At 37.3% G+C, this 22,782-nt stretch overlaps 1 protein-coding gene and 1 non-coding gene across 2 annotated transcripts in view; one reads left to right on the top strand and one right to left on the bottom strand.

Moving 5' to 3' along the window:
• LOC146159023 (MAM and LDL-receptor class A domain-containing protein 1-like) overlaps positions 1 to 22,187 on the top strand; it is a 41,389-nt gene extending 19,202 nt beyond the window's left edge. Inside the window, exons 10-29 of the mRNA XM_083384827.1 lie at positions 1,243 to 1,377; positions 2,977 to 3,151; positions 5,004 to 5,182; positions 6,004 to 6,084; positions 6,723 to 6,857; positions 7,115 to 7,240; positions 7,947 to 8,092; positions 8,639 to 8,738; positions 10,073 to 10,210; positions 10,611 to 10,718; positions 10,988 to 11,169; positions 12,968 to 13,166; positions 14,147 to 14,262; positions 15,125 to 15,858; positions 16,766 to 16,853; positions 17,500 to 17,603; positions 18,247 to 18,396; positions 19,693 to 19,811; positions 20,682 to 20,821; positions 21,807 to 22,187. Of these exons, the coding sequence (XP_083240953.1) occupies positions 1,243 to 1,377; positions 2,977 to 3,151; positions 5,004 to 5,182; positions 6,004 to 6,084; positions 6,723 to 6,857; positions 7,115 to 7,240; positions 7,947 to 8,092; positions 8,639 to 8,738; positions 10,073 to 10,210; positions 10,611 to 10,718; positions 10,988 to 11,169; positions 12,968 to 13,166; positions 14,147 to 14,262; positions 15,125 to 15,858; positions 16,766 to 16,853; positions 17,500 to 17,603; positions 18,247 to 18,396; positions 19,693 to 19,811; positions 20,682 to 20,821; positions 21,807 to 21,980 (3,329 nt within the window). The 3' untranslated portion in view covers positions 21,981 to 22,187. The remainder of the gene's footprint in view (positions 1 to 1,242; positions 1,378 to 2,976; positions 3,152 to 5,003; positions 5,183 to 6,003; positions 6,085 to 6,722; positions 6,858 to 7,114; positions 7,241 to 7,946; positions 8,093 to 8,638; positions 8,739 to 10,072; positions 10,211 to 10,610; positions 10,719 to 10,987; positions 11,170 to 12,967; positions 13,167 to 14,146; positions 14,263 to 15,124; positions 15,859 to 16,765; positions 16,854 to 17,499; positions 17,604 to 18,246; positions 18,397 to 19,692; positions 19,812 to 20,681; positions 20,822 to 21,806) is intronic.
• On the bottom strand, positions 21,140 to 21,214 carry Trnat-ggu (transfer RNA threonine (anticodon GGU)). Its single transcript has one exon. It is a non-coding gene; the product is annotated as a tRNA-Thr (tRNA).
• Positions 22,188 to 22,782: the final 595 nt, after the last annotated feature.

Here is a 22,782-nt window from a genome sequence, read left to right on the forward strand (position 1 = left end):
TGAGGTTGGCCCACGCATCACTTTATAATATACAGAGTGGGTGCGGCAAAACTTGTTAACGGAATAATGCGATCGGTTGTACCACCATGGCTCGGTATTATACATCTTGGTTCATTCGAACTTTTTTCTCAAAGGTTTAAAAATAAAATTAGAACTTTTCAGTTTCCCAAATTAGATTACATAAGTTAAATTACCGAATTAGCGAACACTAGAAATTAAAGGAAATTCAAAACCCATTTAAATGGAAAACGAAAATTTTTCTGTAAAATTTAAATGGCAAAGATTATCAGACTGCAACCTTTTTCTTTAAAAACCGAAAAACAAACAAACTAAAAGGACACTAAGAATATCAAAGCCCATACAGAAATAGGTATCATTTTGAACGTTTCGAATAACTCTTTATTCATTTTCATGATGTTGAAAATGAATAAAGAGTTATTCCAAACGTTCAAAATGATACCTACTTCTGTATGGGCTTTGATATTCTTACTACGTCTTACTACAACCTCCAACCATTATGCTCTAAAAGGACACTAAATCAAATAAAAAAATCAACCAGAATCATGTTTAGATATGTGATGCTCAATTTGTGAAGTATTAGCAGGGTGGAAGTAAAATAATTTTCTGACCAGACCGTGACCCGTTCGCTCGCATGAAATTTTCAGAAATGTCACAAATTGTCCCTATAACTGGACTTCTAAACAAAGTAACCTTCGAAAACCTATACGGTTATCTTCTTTAATTCAGGCTTACCTTCACCACTGCGCATTAGGCAAATATAATTGTCTATATAGTGAGCGTCTAGAGCAGCGGTTCTCAACCAGTGGGCATGGCTCACTAGTGGGCCATGGGAACATTTTGAGTGGACCATAGACCAAATTTATAAACCTAGTTTTAATGAAGAATTAGGTTTTATTTGTGTCACTACACTTAATTTTACAGAAATAATGGCTTGGGAAGGAATTTAGAAGGAATGTAAATTTATCGTTCACCAGCTAGTATCTCACCAATGCACGGTTAAAGAAATAATCTGTTTTGAAACATGTTGTGCTGTGTTTTGTTCTAAACCTATTTCATAGTTGTTTTTTTCATTTTTCAACATTTATTGGACCACAGAATTTTTGTGCAACGAAAATGGGCCACGAAAGAAAAAAGGTTGAGAACCACTGGTCTAGAGTTTCTTGGTATTCTGCTAAACTTTGGGTATTGTGCCCTTACAGTCATATGTTACGCATTTTCCAGACGAAATAAGCTGCAACTTCGACGAAGGATTTTGTAAGTGGAAGCCGAACAAGCACTCTGACTTTGACTGGACGCTGAACCGCGGGAAAACCGCTTCACTGAAAACCGGCCCGGAGCATGACCACACATCGGGAGGTTAGTGCACTCTAGTTTGATAATGCTAAATTTTTTAAGCCCAACATGGACTTTATAATAATTAAAACATCTCTTCTGGTAATTGTAATGGTTAACTTTTTTCCTTTTTGTGTTTTCCATATATTGTGTATTACGAGCGTTCGGTGCCATTTACCTTGACGAAATCAATTTAAATAGGTTGCCGAAACGTTGGTTAACAATTACAATCACCAGAAGTACTATTTGTTAGTGTTATTACTATTTCTAGCAAGTTTATATATATTTTCAAAGGTGTAGTGCAAAAGTTTAAGGCTATATATGCTACAGTTTATATGCAGTGTTTACGAGCTAACAAAAGTGTCAGCTTCACCGCTAAATTCGTTCGGTTTAATTTGTGCCACGTAGTAATTTACATACGATCCAATCGTCGGAGTATTTGATTGGCATGTTATAGTTTTAGTCTTGAGTTTTCCTGATCCAAGACTTCTATGTGGTCATAATTCGTCAGTAAGCACACCTATTAATCCGATTTATTAATGTAATCCCGTTGTTGAAATAAATACCGGGTGTCACGATAGAAATACAACCGATTACAAGTTACCTCAGCAATCGTTAAAATTGCACCCGGTGTTAAGTAAACAAATACGTAAACTGCTAAGAAACAATATTCCGGTGATAACGTTTCGTGATGTAGGTAGTTTTTTGCAGCTATTTACGGGACACGTTTATTTAGTCGAATCCCCGTCTTGGACAAATATTACATTGTTGAAAGAAAATTGGTAAAAAAATTGGATTTTACGAAGAGTATTTTCTTTGTAACACAATACACGGGCTTTCCCAGCCACTTTTAAATATAAAAGTCGCCAAACAACATACTTTCTTCTCTCTTCGAACGTTTTGGTAATATCTCATGTTATTAGCAGTGCAAACAAAATGAAGATAAAATCATTGAAACGTGATAAACACTGGTTAAAAAGACAAGGCGAAACGTTTTGCCTTGGAAAGGTGGGGCATTTTTTTGTCTATACTGTATATGGATTAGGGCTTATGTGTTTTGCGAGGTTAGTCTTTATTGGGAATTTTGCAGAGAACATCATTCCCATTTTTGTTTAATCGAAGCAAAATCTACCCCAAATCCTGTTTTTGCGACAACAATTTAATACGATAACATCTGATAACTTTTTCACATACGATAACATTAAATTATATTCGAATTTTCCCCATTACATATCATAAAAAAAATTGAATATAATGACCAGACTAAAACACAAGAGAACATGAACCCATGAACTTCAGCTGGGAGGCTTACAATTGTATTCGATTTTTCCTAATAGCAAACTACCTATTATACCCTAACACAATTATTGTCAACCTCTTATGGACTACGGCGTTGAGTATTTTGCTGAAATGTCACTATAAATGGAACTGGGACAACACAATTAAAAAACAATTTGATACATAAATAGTTGTGCCAAAGAAGCTTACCAATTGAGCAAAAATCAGATTCTTAAAAAATCTTAAATACCTATCGACACCCTTAAGCATTAAAAATGGCACACCAGGGCGCCGCAGCACCCCGGCTGAGAACCACTGCTCTATCAAACTGTCGATGTGTTCCAGACGGCTATTACATGTTCACCGAGGCTTCGTCGCCGCGGTCAGCTGGTCAAATGGCCACCATCTCCAGTCCAGTCGTTTCTTCGCAACTGCGCGTCTGCGTACGATTCCACTTCCACATGTACGGCGAAACGATGGGCAAGCTCGAAGTGCTCACCACCAAGCCGGGCAGTGACAGGTCGGTGACGTCATGTAGTGACGTATTTCTCATTACGTCATAGTTGGTCTATATCAGACTAATTATAATTGGCTGAGCAAGACTCTAATTTACAGACAAACAGTTGTACAAATAAATATATCGCCGGTTGCTTGAATTTATTTTGTAGCTATTTTATGTATTTAGTACACATTTTGTTTACCTATTAGACAAAACAATATACTTTAATAGAATTAAATACACGAGACATTAAACATCGATAAGTGTTTCGTCGGTTGAATAACTATAATCATTACTTTGAAAACGTTATTTTTTTAAAACACTTATATTTTAAATAACGAAGCCTTTGACTGGTTTATACATTTGTATATATAGCATTAGACTGATTCATACCATTGGAAGGATTTTCTTGAAGGGTCGAATTTGATTTAAAGCTACGCAGTAATTTGAATATTTTGGCCAGCTGAAATACGCACGCTTCTAACCTACTCCTTTAATAGTTAAAAAAAATTCAAATAATTAAATTTAATTTTGAACCCTCAAATAAAAAAAGTTGTTTCAACATTTACAAACCACCCCTTTGTGCTTACCTGCATTTTGCTTTATTGTCACAAAAGAAATGAGATTAAGGAGGAACGTTTCGTTAGACGGATAAAATACATAGCCGTTAACCAGGAATGTGTACAATTTTAGGTTTAAATCACACCTTTGAATTAGGTCATTGTTTCCTGATTGGTCAATCGTCGTTACGTCACTTTGTCCGACCACTGTCACGAAAAGGAAGTTACTTAACTTATTTACCGGGGATGGTCGCCGGGGATTTAAAGCAATTCCGGATTATTCGTTCCTTCTCCGAGATTAAGCGCAATGATTATAGTTCTCACGCGTGGTTTTAGCACGTGTTAAAATAACAACATGGAGATCAATTTTCACGAACAATACCGCGGTTGTCGAATAACTTTTTACTTTGAAGTTTAAAGAGACACGTTCTTTGTGGGCTACTTACATGTCTTATAGCGATAAAAGCATAGTATACCTAACAATTGCGTTTATGCGATTGGTGGTCGTTTAGGATTTTGTATTACATCTGACACTATTAGAAGCTTGTAAGTTAAGCCACCATTTAAACTACCAGATTAGTTGACGTAATACGACAGTTTTCTTAGATATTTGCATTGAAAACCTTTCTAATGTGTTTTCTTTATCTCAAGTTGTTTTTCACAATATAAACAAGTTCAAGGTTTTAGCTTCAAACTAATTAAGCTAAATAAATGGTGGTCCTCAAACTGGGGTCCGCGGTCCTTTTGGGGTCCGCGAGACAATTTTCTGGGTTTCCCGTCCCATTGATACCATTAAAAAAACGTGTTATTTTGTGTTTATTTGTTTATATTTTCAATGGACCGTGAGCAATTTAAAAAATTTTTGGGGGACCGTTGCGTAATTTTTTTAAAAAAGTTTGAGAGCCACTGGGCTAAGGCAACTTGCTTAGATATGGTTGGAATTAACTTGATTTCAAGAGACTAAAACGCAAAAAAGTCAACTTAAACACACAAAATAAAAACAATATTTTTTAACTATCTCGTCCTACGAATCTTTGCTATTTATGATCTTACGAAAATAAATTGTAACTTTGTCTAACCTAATTTTGGTTTGAATTTGATTTGATTAAAATTATTCTCGGTAAAATTTTGGTTCTATGGATTGTTTTAACGAAATCGGTTTGTAAGTTTCTAATCCAGTGTGGAAAATTTCGGCTGCATTATAGTTTTGCCTCCCTTAGAAATATAAGTGATTAGGTTGACGCAAGGGATAAACTTAAAAAAAAATAGAATTATAAAAACACCCCCGGAACAAATCAAATCTAATCATTCAGGTTCTTCCACAAATGGTCGGCCGATGGACAAAAAAGTACCAACGAGTACGATTGGAGATTCGCTCAAGTCGACATTTCTGAGTCCTTCAACTTTCAGATCGTCTTCCGCGCGATTCTGGGCACCAACTTTTACTCGGACATAGCAGTCGATGACGTCATCGTTAGTCCAACGTCATGCCGTGAGTGACGTAATGAAAATGTTAGCCGTTAATATGGAAAGTATATAATATTGCTGCGCAAATTTAAGAGTTATTACGTTATTAATGTAGATGGTTAGAATATCGTGATTTCTTTTTATAATTAAATATGCTAGTTTGGACGACCCCATCGTTTAACTAGTGCTTATAGTTAACCTCCATATAGTATATCGTCTTCTATTCGTCAGCATGGGGTATACAACACGTCATACAATCAACATATATTTTTCATAAGATGTGCATTAATTGTAAGCGTCGGAATAACTAATAACAAGCGTTTAGCCTACGTGATAACTGGATTTAAATTTATACTGTGATTCAAATCAAAAATATTGAATTTTCATAATGGCTCGCATAGCTAGATGTATATCAAAAATTTAATAACAGTTACGCCGAACTTACAAAAAAGGTAGCACTGAACATGTGATATCGAAAATCACCTTGTTTATACCTTACAAGATAAATGTCGACCTTAATTCTTGAGCAGTAACAGCAGACTACTCTACAAAGCTAGGAATTCAGGTCAGACACTATTACAAAATATCATTTTAATAGTGAAAAGATCTTTTAATGTAGATTGTTTAATAGTATCTGACCTATTGATAGGTTTGCTATATTATTCTACTATTCCCACAAGGGATAAAATCACTTAAAAATGAGAGATGCATATTTGGGAGCAAGAACAGCTAACAGTAAAGTGGGGAGAAAAATGTCGTTGGCCTTATCCAAAATCGTTATTCGCCATTATCGAAATTAGGTTGGCTTAAAAAGCAAAAACAAAAGTCTTGCGTTTTCTATTCCAGGTTCTAGCCCTAAACAAGTTCAGTCTGTGAGCAGGCCGCCGCCCACAAGCCGCCAAATCGCACCGACCAGCTTCATGCAAGGTTTGTCCCACAAAAACAAGAACAAAATTATATTGAACACAACAAGTGAATATCATTAGTGTTATAAAACTATTTATTTAAAAAAATTGCAATCGACTTAGTTTAGAATTGAAGTAGCAATTGACTGTTGTATTTTTAACCAGTTGTCAATATTTCGTGATCCTGGAATAATACCTGTATTGTAGATTTAATTACTTCGTACGTTTGGATTCGGCCGTTCAAACAATTTGTTAACAGAAAAATAACTGAATATAATTTGTCTTTTTAAAGTCAAGCAGATTCGCTAAACTTGCCTTGCTATAACATTTTAGGAGCATTTAGAATTGAATTTCATATCTGATTAAAATCGGTGAATCTGCCTGCATTATAGATTTAATTACTTTGTAAGTTTGGTTTCAACAGTATATGTCATTTGTAAACAAAAAAAACGACTGAATTAAAATGGCCATTTAAAGGCAAAGAGGTATACTAGCTAAACTTTTAGGAGGTAGCGTAAAGTTCATATTTGACTAAAATGTGGGAATGTCCCCGTATTATAAATTTAGTTCCTTCGTATGTTTGGTCAACAGTTTAAACAATTTGCAAACCGAACAACGATTGAATTTAAATGCTAAACTTGCCTTGCTACACAATTTTAGGAGACAGCCTTCGATGTGATTTCGAGACATCTCATTTGTGCGGCTGGACGCAACCGGTCTACGACCAATTCGACTGGACCATTTCGAACAAGACACCATCACCAAACACGGGGCCGCTAAAAGATCATAAAGGTGGTGTACTTAAACTGCAGCCTCGTAAAACTAAAAGACCATAACGGAGGCATACTTGATCCCATCTCATAAAACTAGTTCTTTCAGCACGAAAAAGAGAAGCGGCATGTCTTCGTGGGAACATATAAGAAACACTTCAAGTTTTTACCTGTATCTCACCTCTGTTGTTTATACCTCATTCAAACTTTTCGCAAAGCCCACATCGACATATTACCCTAACAACTCTTTTAGTCAATCTTGCTAAACATTTTTAGATAAAGAAGGAAAGTTTGCCTTTATCGAAGCCTCTTCAAAAAGTCCCCGGGACAAAGCAAGGCTACAGAGTTCCTTCTTCACTCTTCCAAACCCCGCCTGCTTTACCATGTGGTACCACATGTACGGCAACTGTAAGTATTAAGTGTGCATCTAAATGCGTTTAAGTCGACGTCAAGCATTAGTGCGAAATAATGCGTCATGGAGATAAAATTAGATGTAAATTCAGCTTTAGTACTCAGGCTCTCCAGGAGCTTATGTCCACACAAGACATATATTGTGTGTTTGTTTGATTTTGACCACAAGTAGTATACACAATGTGAATTAGTAATTGGTATATCAAGTAGTGCTACCGAACAAACGTGTTCCGCAATCCACTGCATTGTACTTCTCCGAATCTTTCTTGGGAATCATTGTATTGTATACCCGTGTTTTAGACCCCTTTAATGTGAAGTTGCCTGTACTAACAGAATGAGCAAGCATTTGGCGTCTCGACTCGCTCCTCTCTGAGCCTTTGTAACTCAGTTGATAGAGGGGTGGTCCCGGTATGACCGAGGTCGTGAGATCGAACCTCACTGCAGGCTAGTTGTTTTTCTAGCCTGCTCTGCTTGCATCATTGATCGACAGATTTAGTGATTCGGCAAAGGCCTTCGTTATACTAATGATACGTAAGTGCGTAATCGTTTGCCTAAAGGCAGCTTCATAAGGGCTAGATCACAGTTGTTAACACACATATGTGTGTGTGCATTTTTCTTTCATTTTTTTGTGCATCTTTCTTTTCACTTTTAGTGTTTGTTTTTAATTTGAAAAACTTAACCAAGCTTAAACACGTTTTTTTAGCCACTGGCTCGTTGTCCATCTACAGCGTCACCCAAGGGAATTCTACGAGCGAAGTTATGGATCGCCGTCAACTGACCAATGAGTTGCTATGGCAACGATCCGGTAACCATGGCGACAAGTGGAACAAACTTTTCCTCAATTTAAAGGTTCGGTAATTTTCTCCGCCCATCAACAAATCAACATTTAATTATTCTTAAACCTTAATATTGCATATATATTCATTTTAAATTAAACTTAATCGACATTTTTCTTGACACCATAGTCTTTACCCAGCTTGCTTCAAACTATTAATTTTGTTTACTATTTACTTCGCTTCGTCCGTCGATAAATAAGCAATTAATCAATTTTCAACATTATTTGTCATTGCATATATATCCATTTTTAAAATCTTAATCAACATTTTTTTTCTTTACATCCTAATCGAGTATGATCCTAGCTATTTACTTTCTTTAGATGCTATTAAAATGATAAATCCAAGGTAGAACTTCTTAAAACGACACAATTTTTTGATTAAATTTTAATTTTGTTTTTCATATTTTTGCATGATTTTTAATTTAATGGCACTGATCAGTTGTTAGTCCATTCAAGAAATTCTGTGCGACTAAATCTTTTAAGAAGTGTACATTAACGCCAAATTCGAAGAACCTATTTGTTTACCGCAAATCTCACTTTAAACTGTTTATTTTTCACAGGAGTCGTCGGGTATGCGGCTTGCCATAGAGGGTGAACGGGGTCTTGGGTGGAAGGGTGACATCGCAATCGACGACATTGAAGTCTTACCGAATGAATGCCGTAAGTCGTTTGAGCTCTTTTCCATAGTATAGGTGGTGACTTTTTAGCAGTATTGTACAACCGCCCGATACAGTTAATTTAAAGTATTCAAATAGATAATATATTTTTGTTCTGAGGATAGTATCACATGGCAATCGTTGAAAAGCATAATACCTTGCAACACTATTTTAAACGTTAAATAAAAGTTAATACCCCGTTTCAAATATGAATCTAAATAAAACTTTTAGTTTTTTGCTAATCGTTTGCATAAATGACTTATGTCCAAGTCAAATCAACTCTTCAAAATAATTCAAAACAAGTCAACATTGCAAGCATCTTAATTATTAGCTTACATCAAGTAGCCTTCCTATAATTTAACATTTGTTTTCAGTAATACACTACTTTAAAACAGAAATTAATTTTTATATTTTTGTTAATGCAAGCATCTTCCTACAATTTTTTTATCTATCTCGGCACTCTGTTGCCCATAAAACCCAAAAATGCTTGATCCTTCAAAGATGCGTAACGTAATATAAAACCCCAGAGGGAAGATTGGCTAAGCTCTATCTGGTTTCATATGCGCATTTATTAAAAAAAAAGGTTAAAAAGACCACCGGTGAAGTATAATACAGGGTGGCATAGGCTGCAAACCAGGTGGTAAATATGGAGCAGAGATAATCATTTATGTTTGCGCTCAGTGAGAGCTTTCACATTTCTCGCCTTATCAAGTTCCCGGGCAATTATTAACCCGCATCCGAAGGCAATCGGTTTTTGAGTGTCCCGCCTTCCAAAAGCCTCTTATTGGTTCGTTGTAGAGGTTTACAGAAATAAATGCGGGACCCGAAGCGGTTGTGGCCGCCGCGAAACAATAACAACGCCACCTCGAAAACGGAAAATCCCTTCCGCCTTTAAAACAATGCGGCCTTGTGTGCTGCCTCGAAATATGCCTCATCTAGATTTAAATGAATGGTTCCTGTCGCCGTCTGATGTTTGAATGACACGAAAGTAGGTTAAAAAGTGGATGCCAAAGCCGTGTAATCTTGACTGAAATCGGCTTACATTTAAACCAGTTTGTCAATACGACCACAGGATTTTTCATTCTTTTGTTTTCTGCTCAGACAAGCATTTAATATCGGTATAATATTGTTGTACGATGGTTGGAGATTCATAAGATTTATTATGCAGTAAATATTACCTATCTATAGAGTATGGGGACCTTTTTAGCTTCAAAATGAATCGTACGCCTTTAAATATTGAAAATAAGGTTAAAGCAAATTGACATTATAATACTGCAAAAGTACTAACACGTTTTTGCCACTTTGTTGCTTCCTAAAACTTCGTTTCTTTCATTGCAGCCATTTTCAATTGCACGTTCGACACAAATTTGTGCGGTTGGAGGCAAAACAAAAAACAGGACGACTTCGATTGGACGAGGACCAACAACGTCACGCCCTCCGCCAACACAGGGCCGAGATTCGATCACACGAGACGAGGTGTGTGACTTCATAATCCTCAATTATGGATGCTTACATCGTTATAGGAGACTACTTCTGTAATATCACATTCTTCCCTAAAAAACCTATGTACTTAGTTATGGATCCATGAATTGAAAAATGTGTCTAAGGCCATAGGACAACAATGTGGTGTATTGTTCATGAAAACATATAAGCCATTGACAACACGTTTAAGCTTCTATTACCCCTCTTGCGCCGCAATAAACTAGTAAAACTTTATTCGAACTAAGGAACTGTAAATGCTACTTGGTTGAATTACATATTCCCTTTAACCAAAATCTGATTATGTACTTTTCTTATATTTTTGCACAGGTTTACTTGATGATGGCGTCATATGCGTTTTGAACCCAAATAAAAATCGGCTACTGTTTTCTTTCAGGATTGCTGGGACACGGACACTACCTGTTTGTCGAATCATCTAAACCTCGAGAAAAGGGAGACAGGGCCAAGCTAACTAGTCCGCTCGTGAAACCGGGAAATAACCCAAGTAAGTGATTAAAAAAAGTCTCAGTGTGCAATTTCTTGAAACTGGCACATTTTAAAATGAGGGGCCTAATTAGCGTTTATCGTTAGAATAAAAAAGTTTTCGGTAAAACTGTCTTTTATTGTTTAAACTGGTTTTGCTAACCTCTTTCTGTTAACCGGTTTTTGTGCGCCTGTACCTTTATGCTATACCCGGTCAATTTGGCGTTAAACCTGGCAATTCACAATCATACTTTTCTCACGACTAATATAACCTGCCTGATTTTTATCCAGACAAGTGCCTGAGCTTCTGGTACCACAGCCATGGAAGCAACATCGGCCAGTTGAACGTTTACAAGCGCGAAAGGGGAAACACCAACCCCTTCCTGGACACGGTTGAGTGGTTCCACGAGCGTGACGAAGGTGACCGCTGGCTCTTTGCCAAGGTCGACATCGACGATGTAAACCCATACCAGGTTAGGACATCTTCTTAGCTTGGAATTGATTTTCCGATAATATCGGATAGAAGCCGATAACAGGTGTCAAGTTACACCCTACTTAGATACCTATTTATTGTCCGATAATATCGTATCGAATACGATAACAGGTGTCAAGTTATACCCTACATAGATTTGTAATTATTGTCCGTTAATATCGTATCAAAGTCGATACCTGATGTCAATTTATCAGCGTTGTAAATAGGTCATGTTAAAATGACTTAAGCCCCAGTCAAGTCATTTGTAGGATAACTTAAGTCCAAGTTAAGCCTTTTCGAATAAATAACAAGTCAAGTACGAGTCCAAGTCATCAGTTGCGCAAGTCAAATTACGAAGAATAACTGAACTAAAAAATTGAGTTGTTTTTTGTGCAAAAATTTGGACAAATAGCTCAAATTTATAAAAAGAAAATACTTAAAGAAATGCTTTATTTAAACCAAAGTCATTTGTTCAAAAGACTTAAGTCAAGTCAAGTCATTTGAAACCAGTGACTTAAGTGCACTTAAGTCAAGTCATTGACTTAAGTCATTACAACACTGCAATGTATAGCCTACTTAGGTTGGAATAATCCAGCCAGAGACAATGAGCCATTTTTTTGCCACAACTTGCACATGACAGAAATCAATGCTTGCCTGTTTCTTCCTCACAATCAAACATGTCTATGTTCACCTAGATTGCTTTTAAATGTTGCACGCTAAAAACGTTGCGTTGCGAATTTTGATTGTACTACAGGACTCTTTAGTAAATGCCATCATGCAAGTTTCTAAAATGTGTTGACTTATTTCAACAAAAGTTATAGAAGCCTACTTAGATTGGTATGCATTCAGAACCTTTCACACACAAAGCATCCGAAAAGTCTACACCTAAACCACAACACGAACCCTTGTATATATATTTTCATAAACATTATAATACTTTGGTTATATTGCTGCTGAACGTATGGAAAATGTTTATTTTTCTTAGATTTCTATGAAAGACATCAGAAAATCTTATTAAATAGATCAACCATTTTATATGTTTAAGCAATGTGACTTTTTTAGGCACATTTGTTTGCACTTACCGTTTGCTGTTTGTTGAATCTCAGATCGATTATTGCTCGCCATTCTCACAACGACGGTTGCCCCCTTTTTTTCTTTTTTTTGCCCCTTTTTTGCAGATTATTTTTAGGGGGGTAAAATCTACAAATTTGAGTTTAACTACAAGTTTGAGTTTTTTACTCGATATCTTGATTCTTGAAACTTGGGTTTGCTGTTGTACGACAGAGCGTGATATAGTCAGGAGCTTTTAAAAGGCCTTTGGAGAAGAAGCGCCATTTTAGCACAAAATTTTAGATGTTAAAGCAATGTGACTTGTTTAACCCCATTTGTTTGAACTTTTTGGTACACTATACACGGATCTGTAATGTAGCTTGATACTGAATTGGTAATCCAAAAAGGTCGAGTAGATCGACATCATCTTGATTACGACGTTTCACCTTAACTAAAGATGATACAAGCTGGTTTGGAAACGTCTTAATCAATATGATATTGATCTACTCGACGTTTATGGCTTAGCTATTCATTATCAAGTTATTATTTGCTGTTTGTTAATTCTCAGAATCGATTATATTGCTCGCCAACTCACAACAACGTCGTTTTTGCAGATCATTAATAGAACGTAATAGCGAAAAGACGGCGAAAACAACACACAACAAACGATAAAATATTATTTGCAACACTTTTATCTGCTAATTCTCAGGATCGATTATATTGTTTGCTTCAACTGCACTTTTTCGCAGATCATTTTCGAAGGGGTACGCGGCGAAGGCTTCAGCGGCGATATTGCAATCGATGACGTCACAATCGCTGACGGGATGTGCGACAAGTGTTGCGGCGTTGACGTGTTCCAGTGCGGGAACGGATATTGCGTCCCGGCGTCGCAAAGATGCAACAACGTACAAGACTGCGGGGACGGAAGTGACGAGTCGGAATGTGGAGGTTTGCATTTCATTATTTATGTTGCAATACTATTTTATTTTTTGATAATAAATTGCAAAGGCAAAAAGGTAGATTAGATCGACAGCATCTTGATCAAGACGTTTCGATACGAACTTGTATCCTCTTCAGTTAATGTGACTGAGAATCAAATCAAAGAATCCCTTATAAATGGTGGAACACAATTGTTATTATCTGAGTTTGTATAGTTGAATCATAATTTAGAACCTTGTCGACGTTCAATTCAGGGCTGCAGTCTTGAATAGACAGAGACTTGAGTAACCGCAATCTAAACACGTCTGAAGCCCCTCCGGTTTGCAAAAATCAATCTTATGGTCCGAGTGCTGCAGAAGATGTCTGCAAACCTCTGATTTTTCATCCACTCTATGTTCTTTGACCCTCGTTGAAAGATTTCGTCGGGTTTGACCAAGGAAGCACCACATGAACACGTTAATTTATACAAGACACTAGATCGCGACAAATGTTCTTGGCGATCCTTCTTTCAAAACGATTTCGTCATTTTGGTTGTGTCATGGATCAATCGAAGCACAACCTTGCCACTAGTAGAGCGGAGTACAAACCTGCGTATTTCACGACTTATATGGTGTGAACCTTGGCCTATGTATGGTAGTCGCATCAATATATAACGTAATTCTTTTTCTTTGCATTGTACTAAAGGTGCTTTTCCATCTCGGTGTTTATTATTAAAGAAATGCTCGATGCATCTGTCGAGAAATTCCAACGGATATCCGTTACGTAGTAACATTAGTTTGATCTTGCTAATGTCCACATGGATGACTTTATAGGAGTAGGAGGCGATACTTTAAGCGTAATGGATAACTATAACATTTATAGTGGTGTAACAGGGCTTCCAAATGTATTGTTTTTTATGTGTGTAATGTACACTTGCTGTTCGTATTGTCAACGTGCCGCTTTAAACGCGCTACCATGAATCTAAACAGTTACACAAATATTGGACGCAGGTTGCGGGAAGCCGGTGATTCTTCCGCGAACAAGTTCGTCGTTTGGTGGCTCTACTGAGCTCGGATCCCTGCAAATCTCGGTTTCTCCAGTGAGCGCCCGAAGATCGAACAACCAGGTGCGATAATGAGCGGGTTAACTGGTTATTGCTGACGATAAAGTTAGCAGGAAACTTTGAGTACTCGTCAGTACGACCTGGTTGACAATAATTAGTATATCATTAAAATCTTAACAAGTCTTAGTTATTGGCACTGATCGGGGAACGTCATTACCAAATTTTTACAGTGTGAACTTAACTCCGATTTTTTGCCGAAAAAGAATCCGAACAAATACTACAATATAGGCCAACACAGCGTTAAGTCTAAAAACGAAATAAATATGTTTTATTTTAAGAAATAAAAATAATATATTTTTGCGGTTTAATCTATACTTAAAAATTGTGGACGAAATAGCCATCTTTAATTCCATCATTCGAAAAATTGACTGAGCTTTACAATAACATTGATTTTCAATCGGTGTTAGTTTAATTTTCACTGACGTAAGGACCCTTGCAAGGTAAAAGTCGATCTTAATTCCTGATCAGTAACAGCAAAATACTCTAGCAAAGCTAGTAATTCAGGTCAGACACAATTAACAGATCGTAAAAGATGTACATATATTTCGTTTAAAAAGGCATCGTAACACGTCAGTATATGTTAATTCGAATGAATCTCAACTTAAAATCTCAAGTTGGCCTCTCTGCCAATAGTCACTAACTACTCGTGGTACATCAGTCAAATTAAAAAATTCTTACATCGGTCAAAAAAAACAAAAAACACGGGTTATAAATGACTGTTATTGTAAAGCTAATCACTTTTCACAAAACAAAAGGCTAGCTTTCAGCATTACAGAAGTCAAGATAAATCCCCCCAAATATATTTCGTTCATCTAAGTTGGACTCTTTGCCTATAGTTGTTAACCTTGAAAGCTTTTTTCTGCAGAGTCGCACAAACTACTCGGCGATTGCGAGTCCGCGTCGCGTCGCCCAACTTCCTTCCCAGCAAGTGAAACGAATCCGACTCCCGAACCTCCGTTGGTCCAAACTCCCACAGCTGAGCACAGGTATCCGGACCGAGATCAGGATGATACCGAACCGGGGACTTGGTCATCCGGCTGAGATCGTGCCGAGCCGAAGGAGGAGGGGTCTTCCGTGGGAGGAGCGCAGAGAGGGACATTGGGGAAGAGAAGAAGAGCAACGGAAGAGCCACGAGGTTGGGGAAGATGAGGAGAATGAGCAAGAGGAGAGGCAGGAGCGCAAAGAGGAACACAGTGATCGCGAAGAAGAGCAAAGGAAGAGCGAGGAAGATGTAGAAGATCAAGAAGATGAGAAAGAGGAAAGAGAGGATCGGGAAGATAATGAAGATGACAAAGATAATCCAAGAGAAGATGAGGATGTTGAAGAAGAAGAAGAAGAAGACGAACAACCTAGCAACCGTCGCCATTCCAGACCCCGCGGCTTCACCAGCATTCTTTGGCGTTTCATCCGACCGGTCCGCAAGTCGGTGAGGAAGGTTCCCATCGTTATCACCACCAGGAAGCCCATCGTCAACATCCGGATGTTCGGCCGTAGACCGCGTCCAACTCCTCCGCGGATGTCACGACGGCCGGAGCCGATCCCGACCTGGCAGTGGAGGCTGATCCGAAGCTCGCTGAACCGCGACAGGACCGCAACCAGGTCAAACATAGAAACCTAAAGTCTTGTTGAAATCTTCAAAGCACGAATTATTTAAGAACAGTTGTTTCCAAATTTTCTCGGGACACCCGAGCCAAATTAGAATATTGTAAACATCTCGCGACACACACGACACAGACCACTAAGTTTTGTTGAAACTCCAAAGCACGAGTTGTTCTAGAACTGTGGTTCCCCAACTTTTTAGTGTTAAACAAATCACAGTACTGTGAACATCTCGCAACACACAGAAAACGAGGTCGTAAGTTTGAACCTCATTACAGGCTAGTTTCACGATTAGGATGCATAAGGCAACGGTGAAATGGTATGTTTAAGGTCATGCGTTTAATAGGAAGAAAATCGGGTTAATGAATTGTATCAGTGTATGAATTGATAACAATGTTATAATAACTTAGTTTTTATTAAATTTAGTCCATCATATACAGTCTGTTTAAATTACCATACTGCCAATTAATCAGCTATTTGTCTAATTTGCCAGAAATTGCTCGTTGTAGAGTTTAAGGCCCTTTAATGTAAATGAATTTCGTAAAACGGACGAAAAAAAATAACGTGACGACCTATACATTGCGAACTGCTGTTCTAGAACATGTAAAGCATAACATATTGTTAGGCACTGATCGATTAGTGAATAAATTTGGAGTGATTGCTGACAGATTAATATCTAAAGTTGCTATTTAAATATTAGAGCATCAAGGTATGGTTGGACATTGAAATCCACATTATAACAACACCATCATAAGAATGGACCTCTAAATCATCCTAAAACATTTTGTTTTTAAAGTATCGTTTTGACGCCTTTGTTATCACTTTATTTCTGATACCCACGGGTTAAATACAAACAACCATCAGAGGTAGATGATTTCAACTAGTAACTTCGAAAATTATATTTCAGGGGGAACCTGCTATACAGGATCAAGCGTTCGGCCTTGAAAAAGATAAGCGGTGGTAATAAAGCAAAAGCACACAGTTGGCCATGGCAGGTAATTTTGTTAACATTTAATGGTTGTTATTAATCTTTGCTCGTAGTAGTATTCATTTTGTTTAAAACTTGTGATTTGAGGAAACTGTTGAAAGACAAATTGGAAAGGCTTTTAAAAGGACATTTTTACATTAGGTAATAATAAAACCACTTTACAAGGCAAAAATGAAAAGATTTCCCAAACAGCATTTTCAAATATCTTTACTTCTAGGCGCACTGTTTGCAAATTTTATTAACTCGATTGAGCCTTGCACTTTTAGCGTGACCGTTGAATCTCGATTTCCCAGTGTTGTAAACAAATCATTTCAAAAAGAAGTAAGTTCCAGTCAAGCTAATTGCAAAACAACTTAAGTCAAAGCAAATTCGTTTGCAAAAACTAGTCAAGTTCTATTCCAAATCCAGAAGTAAAGTCCTTTTTAAAGCAAGTCAACGTCAGGTCAAGTTGTTGACACTAAAGTAAAACGATAAGCTATTAAAATTGGTAGCCTTTTTCAATAATGAACATTACCTCAATCGAAAATCACTTAAGTCAATTCATTGATTTGAATCATTACAACACATCCATTTTCAGTCGCTAAACCCACAGGGACTAAATATTACAACCCAGACCCTGCAAGTCTCTCAACCATTTTGCGATTTTCGTGTAGGTCGCCTACTACGTATCTGACACCAACACTAAAACCATTTACTTTTGCGGAGGAACGCTTATCCATCGCTACTGGATTCTTACAGCCGCGCATTGCCCGACATTGTAAGTGAGCCTTTGTTTTGAGTCGACCCATTTTGTGTTTTTTTTTTTCGGCATATAAATGTAATTTATAAATTTACTTAACTTCATTATTGCAGGATCTCAACAATAGGAATATTCGTATATTATGACGCTATAATGGGTATACCAACATTTAAGTGTAGCCTACATAACTAGTGGCCTGTTTTATGTAAACGACTGTAAGAGTAAACCGAAAAAACTTCTGCTTGCATGTCGTGCCGAATCATTATACAGCCTAATTATTTCTATACTTTAAATAAAAGTTGATCTGTTCTGAGCAATCTACATAAGCGTGAAACATTTTGAACTTAGTTCGTTAGTTTTAACCTAGTTAAAAAATGGCGCTGGTATACAATCCTACCGCAATGCACATCATTTGGGTTAGGGGTGCGAGTTAGTGTTTGAGTTGGGTTAAAGTTTAAGTAATATTGGTAAATAAAAATACTTGTCCTACACTCACACAAACATTAACAGACACCCTAACCCAAATAATGTGCGTTTGTTTCAACACTGTGCTAGGATTGGCGCCAAAAGTTTTAACCTAGTAAATTAGTTTTACTCTAGTAAATTAGTTTTAACCTAGTAAAATGCCCTTAAATTTACTTATATTCAATTTGCATTGCAGAGGCGATGATCACTCGGTGGTGGTCGGAGCTCATGACATTTATGACGTGGATGGCAATGCACAGGAGGTCAAGGTCGACGTGGTTTACATCAATAAGGTTTACCAGTTCTCCGAAGATTTGGTCGGCGACATTGCTCTTGTCAAGCTCCGGTGAGAACTTGTGCAGTCAATCATGACCTCATATTGCTGTTTTTTTTACGGTAGTGCCCGGGGATTTTGTGACTATAAATGACTGTCGTAATAATTTATTTAAATAAAGGAGAATTTTTGGTTTAATCCAGCCTGAATGCAAGGTTATATTTAAAGGGATCTTTCTCTATGTATTTCAAGAATATCATACTTATTTTCAAACGATTGTGAGCTTCTCGTGTCTGTTGTTGGTATTTTCTGTTGTGTTCCAACAAGTTAAGTTGAACAACTTTTAATAGCATTGTAAAAACAAGATTTCATTTTTTTTAATTGAAACAGAACATCTTGACAAATACGTTTTTCCAAATTTTCTACTCATCATAGCAATACTTATCACAATTCAATCGGTCGGTGGTGTAGAATCCCATAAAAGTGATCACTGGGTTTCTAAATTGTAGATCATACGTCTTTAGGAATACATTGAATTGTAACGCAACGATGTTACTAACCTCGAGTTATTCACAAGTGCAGTTCGCTTTCTCACAGTTGAGTTTGCGATGAAGGACGTTATTACAATTAAACGAACTCGGGTTGTCCGATACGTGAATTTTATTCTGATTCCGATACCCGCTTATTTGAAAAAAATTAACGCAATCCAATCCGGTACCAGAATGAATCAGGTCAAACAAGCAAAATTGATCAAATTGAAACTTTCAAATGTTATTTTTTCCAAATTGTTTGGCCCCCCCCAAAAGTTTACATTAGCGTTAATACGTTAAGTTATTCCATATTGTCAACTTACTTTGTTTAGATATAATATACGTTTATAGAATAGCAGCGTTAGTTTGCAAATCATGAGTGAAAATCGTATATTTGGGCACCAATATCAATCAAGTATCGGACAAGTACCGAAACTTCTACTGATCGAGTATCGCTAAACCAGGGTTTTTTTAACTGGGGTCCATGAACCCCTTGGGGCTCCTTGGACTAGTTTTAGGGGTTCTATGAATCCCTAATTTAACTATTAGTGTATGCTTGAAAAGTAATCATTTTTTAAAAGAAAAAGTGTAGTTAAAAATAAAACCTTTTCGCACTGATTGAATATTTAGACTCTATTTCACTTTTAAATATTTTGGGCTGATAATAGCAGATTCCTAAAAATTATTTCTATTCTGACGTCAATTTATGACGTCTTCGTATACATTTTCTTTCCCACCGTGGTCCACGCAAAGCAAAAAATTATAGAGGTACGCGGTAAAAAAATTTTAAGAACCCCTGCTCTAAACGGAGATATCGTGACGTCACGTTTGTTTCCAGATACCCTGTGGTGACGACGAATGCGGTCCAGCCGGCGTGCTTGCTCAACATGGATGACGAGCGGTTCGGGCCAGGTCACGTGTGTGCCACAACTGGCTGGGGAAGAACCGAAGCCCACGGTAATTACAATTTTGAAATGTGGATGTGGTACGCGGTCGTCAATAATTTCATCCATTTTTTTAACTAAATGCTCAAACTTAAAGTAAACATTTAGACAACCAAAGTTTGTTGTTTTAAAACTGTTTTGATTCATCCACTGCAATAGAGCTTCTACCAAATTGGTTTAAACCATTAAAAGATTGGCTGTGGATTTGTTAAACTTGCTTGCTTGCTTGGTTCCTAACATCCGTGAGAATTCTATTTTTCGTGACCGAAATTTAGTGGTTTCAACAAACTAATGGACAGGTTAATATTGTCTGTAAAAAAGATACAGCAGCAAGTTTGAATTATTATTAACAAGCAATTTAATGTACGTCACCCTTGTGTCGTTCTCGCTGATGAAATTCTAGTTCGTGACCAAGGCTATAAAAAGGTTCGCCTTACCTAGGCTATGGCTAAAACAGAATCACCAAAATAGATTGATATAGCCGGATGTCGTGAGTTCGAACCTCACTGAAGGCTAGTTGTTTTTCTAGCCTGCCCTGCTTGCATCATTAATCGACAGATTCGAAGAGTCTGGAATAGGTTTCGTAGTGAAGTGAAGGCGCGTAAGCCGTTGTCGTTGATCAAAAAGCAGCTTCAGAAGGGCTAGATCCCAGTTGTTGATCAGATATGTGTCTGTTTCCTTTATTGAAATATGATATGATACTTTAGATCTCGTTCAATGTGAAGTTGCTTGTTCTTACAGAATGTAGCAAGTATTGGAGTATGGTTGTTTTGCAAATCGCTCTTCTCCGAGCCTGTGTAGCTCAGTCGGTTTAATTACCGGTATGGCATAACGGCGTGAGTTCGATATATGTGTGTATCAAATCAGAATTATGTTTCTGCAGCTGCAGGAGTTGAACAGATCCTTCGCCAGGGCGAGGTTCCCATTATCAGCCACGAGATCTGCCAGACCAAGTTCTGGTCCGACTACGTCATTCACGATTCCATGGTTTGTGCGGGAGCGACCGGCGCCAACACGTGCTTGGTAAGATGATCATGACAGCTTTAAATATATTTGTAACATATTGTTTCCTTTATAAGATAACTTAAACAAATATTGTAAATTTAATTGTTCAAAATGACCTTTTCAAGGTTTAGATGACACTTGCTCTGGCGGTATTCACGTTAATATAATAAAAATAAAGTGTTTGGTAATATTTTCTTGTCACAATCAACAATTTTTAAAAAGTTAAAATATTTGTTTATATTCATAAGTCTTTCAAATAGTACACCAGAAGCCATCGCAGACTAACCGAGTATGCCGATGAATGATACAAGCAAGGCAGGCTAGAAAAACAACTATAGCCTGCAGTGAGGTTCAAACTCACGACCCCCGGTCATACCGGGTCCGTCGCTCAACCAACTGAGCTATACAGGCTCAGAGGAGCTAAATAATCATAAGGCGTCAAATTTGAATTTGATTGGTGATCCTTTTCAAATTGTCAAAAATTGTTAAGCTATTAAATTACGTTAAAATAATTCATTATTGCGAAAAACAATAAACCGCATTCTGTACCAGAAGTTTAAGTGTTGTAAACTAGGTTTTCGACCTAAGTCCCGGTCAAGTCATTTTCAAAATTAGTAAGTCAAGTCTTAAGCAAAATCATTGCCATAACCGGAAAATTTCAAGTCACATCGTATGGTCATATAAAATAATTGTTATACGGCACACGTTTCATTCTAAGCAATATTTGGCATGGCAAACATGAAAAATGAAACCAACAGCAAGACAACTTTTTTTAATATATATTTCACAACCAAAAAAGTTTCTCATCGCACCTCTTGTTTATTTAGTGAATTGGTCTTACCAACACTTTACACTATCGAGACTTCAGAATGTTTTTTCAAGTGTCGTCAGATTTGTTTTTGACTGTCGCTGCTTTTGCATATTATAATGCTGCTTCTAGTGGTATTGGAAATGCTTTATTCTTACTGCCATATATACCTAACAACCTGCTATTTTGGGACAGGGCGATTCGGGAGGTCCGTTGATGTGCAAACGGAAGGACAAGTACTACCTGGTGGGCATCACCAGCTGGGGAGACACGAAATGCAAGGCGACCATTCCTGGCATTTACACGCGCGTGCAGAGCTACTTCCAGTGGATTAACAAGATCATTAACTCGAAAAAATGCACACCCTGATCACACCTTGAACGCATCGGTTCTGTGTCTCGTTTGGTGCGCGACATCGCCCCGCTTTCGTTAATTTTCCTTGTAAAGTCAGCTTTCGCTTTTCCCCGTTTTGTAAAAGTTTCTCTGTGTTGAGCCCTCGTGCTATCGGTAATTTTTTTTATCCGTCTTTGCGTCGTGTTTTGCTTTTTTATTTATTTGAGCGCCTTTTATTTAAGCGTCCGCGTACATTGTTCAATAAAAGCATAGCTTCCTTAAAGTTTCCTTAAATCAACGGTGTTCAACCTGCGGCTGCACAACCGCATGCAGAATGTCTATGCGGCCGTTAACACATATTTTAATAAGCATGTGTCGGCGGCCGTGCCCGTCCTGCCATGCGTTAATGCTTGATATGCTAAATAAAGATTAATATTAAAATAAGTTGATTTCATTAATTAGTTGATGCACAAAGAAATCAGCGTAGGAGATGTGTAACAATCTGAATTGTGATGTAACATAGAGATAAAATAAGAATTGACGATACATAATAATTAACGGCTGAACAGGCATTAGTATGCGAGTTATGAATGGAATTATGGAAAAACTGTGGGTCGTTTGAGCGGTAGTTATAGAAAGCTTTGGTTAAACGAAAAAGATTGTGTGAATGTATCCTAAATTGTTATTTAGCAAATGGAGAGAGAATAGATGGAGGATTAAATTGCCAGACACACAAATATTTCTGTATTTTGTTATTAGCAAACCACGACAGTAGCTGCAGTGGCCATACGTTGATACAAACTTACATTTTCCTTATGCTGAAACAGATTGGCTAAGA

The sequence above is a fragment of the Ascidiella aspersa genome, chromosome 3 (genome assembly GCF_963924565.1).
Source record: "Ascidiella aspersa chromosome 3, kaAscAspe10.2, whole genome shotgun sequence".
NCBI classification, from domain to species: domain Eukaryota; kingdom Metazoa; phylum Chordata; class Ascidiacea; order Phlebobranchia; family Ascidiidae; genus Ascidiella; species Ascidiella aspersa.